Source organism: Staurois parvus, unplaced genomic scaffold, assembly GCF_062004578.1.
Source record: "Staurois parvus isolate SC_StPar_1 unplaced genomic scaffold, SC_StPar_1.0 ptg000487l, whole genome shotgun sequence".
Taxonomy (NCBI): domain Eukaryota; kingdom Metazoa; phylum Chordata; class Amphibia; order Anura; family Ranidae; genus Staurois; species Staurois parvus.
The window spans coordinates 653587-659586 of record NW_028318283.1 but is presented as its reverse complement, the minus strand read 5'-3'; the positions used below and the strand labels follow the sequence as shown (position 1 = coordinate 659586).

Here is a 6000-nt window from a genome sequence, read left to right as displayed (position 1 = left end):
GACACAGTACAGGGGGGAGTCAGGAGGGCACAGTACAGGTTGGAGTCCGGAGGGCACAATACTGAGATCAGAGGACACAGTACAGGTTCTTGGATGCTGCCGAGGCCATCCTGGGACAGCTTAGTAAAAAGCGTGATTGTCCCAGCAAATCCGGGACAGTTGGCCCTATGAGTTGTCAGTCCGCCCATGGTGGTGCAAACACCGTTTGACATGGTGACAACACAAGGGCACAGTTGGAAGACACAGACAGAACGTTGTCACCCAATAACAGGAAGTGCCTAAACAAGGACCTTTTTATCAGAGGCTCTAGAGAATAAAATGGTGGGTGTTGCATAGTTTTATGTCACACGATATTTGCACATTATTTTTTTTTGTTTTTTTTAAAGCTAATTTTTGGGAATAAATGCACTTTTAATATATACATTTTAAAGCACACAATTTAATACCCATTTTTGGTAAAATATAAAATATGATGTCACACTGAGTAAATCGATACCTAACATGTCAAGCTTTAAAATCGAGTACGCCTGTAGAACTGCGCCAAACTACAATAGTCTACAATCTCCATAGGTGATGGTTTCAGAGCCTTTACAGGTTACCAGTTTAGAGTTACACAGACACTAATACTATTGCTGTCATTCCGACGTTCGTGGCAATACCTCACATGTGTGGTGCAAACACCGTTTGACATGGTGACAACTAGGGGCGGACTAAAAACTCATGGGGCCCCTGGGCAATAGGGGATCATGGGGCCGCTGTGTCCTTGCCCAAACTAAAAAAAGCCTATGAAAAAGGTACCAGGGGCATCTCATGGGGCCCCCTACTGACCCCAGGCCCTCGGGCAGTGCCCGAGTTTCCAAATGGTCAGTCTGCCCCTGGTGACAACACAAGGGCACAGTTGGAAGACACAGACAGAACGTTGTCACCCAATAACAGGAAGTGCCTAAACAAAGACCTTTTTATCAGAGGCCCTAGAGAATAAAATGGTGGGCGTTGCATATTTTTATGCCACGTGATATTTACGCAGTGTTTTTTTTTTTTTTAAAGCAAATTTTTGGGAATAAATACACTTTTAATAAATACATTTTAAAGCACACAATTTAATATCCATTTTTGGTAAAAATAAAAGATGATGTCACACTGAGTAAATAGACATCTAACATGTCACGCTTTAAAATTAAGTACGCCAAACTACAAAATCTCCATAGGTGATGCTTTAAAAGCCTTTACAGGTTACCAGTTTAAAGTCACACAGAAGATTTGGCCCTAATATTATTGCTCTCATTCTGACGTTCGTGGCAATACCTCACATGTGTGATGCAAACACCGTTTGACAGGATGACAACACAAGGGCACAGTTGGAAGACACAGACAGAGCGTTGTCACCCAATAACAGGAAGTGTCTAAAGAAGGACCTTCATGGCAGGATCATCATTAAATAATTTATGGGCTGTTGCAGATTTATAAACTTTGCAAACTACCTTTAAAATGAAATTAACGTGTTAAAACCGATACAGTTATTCTAGTGACTAAATGAATGAAGAATACACATTTGTAAAAGACATCCCATGTCCAACCCTTGTGTATCGCCTTCACGCAGAGTTGTGGAAAAATGCTTAATATACATGTACACTCAGGGGCGGACTGACCATTTGGAAACTCGGGCACTGCCAGAGGGCCCGGGGTCAGTAGGGGGCCCCATGAGATGCCCCTGGTACCTTTTTCATAGGCTTTTTTGAGTTTGGGCAAGGACACAGGGGCCCCATGATCCCCTATTGCCCGGGGGCCCCATGAGTTGTCAGTCCGCCCCTGTGTACACTGCATGGCCAAACATTTGTGGACACCTGACCTTCACACCCACAGTATGTAAGCCTTTTGGACATCCCATTCCAAAACCTTGGCCACTATTGTGGAGTTGTCCGCCCTCCCTTGCAGTTGTAACAACCTCCTTATTATCTGAGAAGGATTTCCACAATATTTTGAGGGTGTCTCTGGGAATGTATTCCAGAAAAAAAAGCATTTGTGAGGTCAGGTTCTGATGTTGGATGAGAAGATGTGGCTCACAATGTTGGTTCCAGTTCTTTCCAAAGGGGTTTAGTAGGGCTGAAGTCAAAGCTGGATGTAGGCCACCCAAGTTCTTCCACACCCAACTGGCCAAACATGGCTTTACGGAGCTGGTTTTGTGCACAGCCATGCTGGAACAGAAAAGGGCCTTCACCAAACTGTTACCATTATTATCTGAAATGTCTTTGTGTGCTGAGCGATTAACAGGACCAATTAGTGAATCCAAGTCAAAATTTTGGAGGGGTGTCCACATGATCTTGGCCACCTAGTGTAAATGTTATCTAAGAACTTGGCTGAAACAATATTGCTTAGGATCTTCACAACATGAAGAAGATTTAGGCTTTCTTGTCTGTCTAGATCAGGGGTCTCCAAACGTTTTAAACAAAGGGCCAGCTTACTGTCCTTCAGACTTTAGGGGGGGCAGACTGTGGCCAGTGGGAGCAGAAAATGTCCTGGTGCTCGTGGGAGTAAACAGTGCGTCTTTGGCATGGGGGGGGGGGGGGGATAGTACCCTATCGTTGGTGTCAGAGGGAGGAATAGTGCCCTATCATTGGCATCAGTGGGAGGAATAGTTCCCCATTGTTGGTGTCAGTGGGAGGAATAGCACCCCTTTGCTGGTGTCAGTGGGAGGAATATCACCCTTTTGTTGGTGTCAGTGGTAGGAATAGCACCCCTTTGTTGATGTCAGAATGTAGACTAGTGCCCCATTCTTGGTGTCACTGGGAGGAATAGTGTCCCATTATTGGTGTCAGTGGGAGGAATAGTTCCCCATCATTGGTGTCAGTGGGAGAATTTAGTGCCCTGTTCTTGATGTCAGTAACAGAAATGATGCCCCATTGTTGGAGTCAGTGGGAGGAATAGTGCCCCTTCATTGGTGTCAGTGGGAGGAGTAGTGCCCCATCATTGATATCAGTGCAAGGAATAGTGCCCCATTGTTAGAGTCAGTGGAAGGAACAGTGCCCCTTCATTGGTGTCAGTGGGAGGAGTAGTGCCCCATCATTGATATCAGTGCAAGGAATAGTGCCCCATTGTTGGAGTCAGTGGAAGGAATAGTGCCCCATCATTGGTGTCAGTGGAAGGAATAGTGCCCCATTGTTGGAGTCAGTGGGAGGAATAGTGCCCCATCATTGGTGTCAGTGGGAGGAATAGTGCCCCATTGTTGGAGTCAGTGGGAGGAAAAGTGCCCCATCATTTATATCAGTGGAAGGAATAGTGCCCCATTGTTGGAGTCAGTGGGAGGAATAGTGCCCCATCATTGGTGTCAGTGGAAGGAATAGTGCCCCATCATTGGTGTCAGTGGAAGGAATAGTGCCCCATTGTTGGAGTCAGTGGGAGGAATAGTGTCCCATGGTTGTTGTCAGTGGGAGGAATAGTGCCCCATCATTGGGGCAGTGGAAGGAATAGTGCCCCATCATTGGTGTCAGTGGGAGGAATAGTGTCCCATTGTTGGAGGCAGTGGAAGGAATAGTGCCCCATTGTTGGAGTCAGTGGGAGGAATAGTGCCCCATCATTGGTGTCAGTGGAAGGAATAGTGCTCCGTCATTAATGTCAGTGGAAGCAATAGTTCGCCATTGTTGGAGTCAGTGGGAGGAGTAGTGCCCCATCATTGGTGTCAGTGGAAGGAATAGTGCTCCGTCATTAATGTCAGTGGAAGCAATAGTTCGCCATTGTTGGAGTCAGTGGGAGGAGTAGTGTCTTGCATCAGTGGGAGTAAAAGTGCCACAATGGCCAGATAAAGGCAAGCAAAGGGCCGCCTCTGGCCCCCAGGCCATATTTTGGACACCACTGGTCTAGATCCTAGCTCACAATCTTTAAAGAGCTATTCCACACCCCAAAAGCAGCATGGATGGGCTCCGTGAAGGTTGCAGAGAAGGTGTGTAAGAGCCTGACGGGGTCACTCAGCTCATAAAAGGACAGCTGCCCAGCTTCATAATCTAAATAAACCCCTATTTTCTCTGCCATAGCAGACTTATGATATACATTTCGGGGCGTTTTATTGTGGATCACCGTATAGAGCTTATTACACCCTCCCAAGCACCAAGACTTGCAGTTGTCACCAATATATGACTGTTCTCCTTTGCGGTCTATACTGGCGTAACACACCCCAAACCTCCAGTTCCCAACATCACTGGTCTCCACTTCCCAGTAATGTCGTCCAGCAGAAAAACTCCCAATGCTCATAACTTGGCTATACTGAAACCTCCCAGATGTTTTAGGACGTGGGATCTTTTTGTCGGATGATTTTGCCATTTTCAAGTCACCCAATATGTCGATATATTCACCTGCGGTCTTTATGTCCATTAGTACAGTCTCTTGGGCATAGAGTTCTCTCTTGATATGAGCCATAGTATCGGATAATCCTTTGTACAGAGTGACGAAGATCAGTCCTTCATCGAGGTTCCCAGCACTCTGGATGTTCTCAACATGCCTTGAGATGGTGGTGTTGGAGTCCACATCAGGCGCAGTGTATGTTTCACTTTTCTGCAAGACCATTATTGGGTCAGTAGAATTGCAGAGCTCCTCAATGTGGCACATCTTCTTGGACAGCTTGTCCTTTGTCACACTCAGCTTCTGGATCAACTCAGAGACTGGCTGAATCACCTTCTCTTGATGCCTGGAGATTTCGCTTTGAGTTTGCTTCTCCAAGATGTCCAGTTGCTTCCTGGTATGGTCAAATAAGGCCATCAGGTTCTCAGAGAAACCATTGACTTTGCCTTCCAAGTCTCTCTGGTGTTCTTCTAATTTTTGTATCTCTTTAATTCTCTCACCTTTGTTAAAGGACAAGTTTTCAAAAACATTCCTGAGGTCTTGCTTGACCTTCTCCGATGCCTCAGCCACGGTCTGTAGCTGATGCTTCTGGAGCTCATGAATTGGACAACAGCTTATGCATACGCAGACAGCGTCTTCTGTACAGTAGAAGTTGAAGCTCTGGTCGTGAATGGTGCATTTTCTATTTTCCAGATGGATAGTGGGTTCAATGAGGACATGTCCCTCTGAGGTGCTGTGGACTTTCAGGTGGTCTTCACACAAGGAAGCTTCACATCGTAGACATGTTTTAGAAGCGGGGACCGAAGGTTCGCAGTAGGTGCAGGGAGTCACTTGCATCGCCATTGTAATGAAGGACACCAGGAAGAAGACAGCAAGGTGAATAGGAATCTCCCACACACAACCAGATGGACCGGTTTATCTCAAACATCTGAAAAGATGTGAGAACTGGATTGTTTCATCTTCAACTTTGTAACAGTTAACCCTTTGTGTTGCACCGCATTCCTGAAAGACAAAGCTGAACTTCTGAAAAAAAAACCCTCAAAAATTCCAGTTATGTATCCTGCATATTTATTTATTTATTTCAGGTACTTATATAGCGCCATCAATTTACGCCGCGTTTTACATATATATTGTACATTCACATCAGTCCCTAACCCTCAAGGGGTGTACAATCTAAGGTCCCTAACCCTCAAGGGGCGTACAATCTAAGGTCCCTAACCCTCAAGGGGTGTACAATCTAAGGTCCCTAACTCACATTCATACATACACATACTAGGGCCAATTTAGACAGGAGCCAATTAACCTACCAGCATGTCTTTGGAGAGTGGGAGGAAACCGGAGTGCCCGGAGGAAACCCACACAAGCACAGGGAGAACATGCGAACTCCATGCAGGAGGCGCCATGGTCGGGAATCGAACCCATGACCCAGGTACTGCCAGGCAGAAGTGCTAACCACTAATAAAACAAATCGAAAATTCATAAAGAGAAATCCATTATGTAAGTGTGACTGAGGTGGGACTTTAGTACGAGGGTCAAACCCAGCAGTTTTCCATTGTTCTCTGTACAGCGCTGTGGAATATGTCAGCGCTATAGAAACGTGTAATAATAATAGTGTATGACTGTGGTGGGACATTAGAGTGTAAGCTCCTCTGGTGCACAGACTGATGT

The 6000-nt window shown here is 45.7% G+C and overlaps 1 protein-coding gene across 1 annotated transcript; it reads right to left on the bottom strand.

Annotated features, from left to right (window-relative positions):
* Nucleotides 1-3861: 3861 nt before the first annotated feature.
* On the bottom strand, nucleotides 3862-5175 carry LOC149452217 (E3 ubiquitin/ISG15 ligase TRIM25-like). The gene has a single exon (XM_089689587.1). It carries the CDS (start codon nucleotides 5173-5175, stop codon nucleotides 3862-3864), a length of 1314 nt encoding a protein of 437 aa, XP_089545713.1.
* Between the last annotated feature and the right edge of the window lie 825 nt (nucleotides 5176-6000).

What these genes read in the sequence shown, in the direction of transcription:
- LOC149452217 (XM_089689587.1), bottom strand. Translation starts at nt 5,175, where the DNA reads ATGGCGATGCAAGTGACTCCCTGCACCTACTGCGAACCTTCGGTCCCC.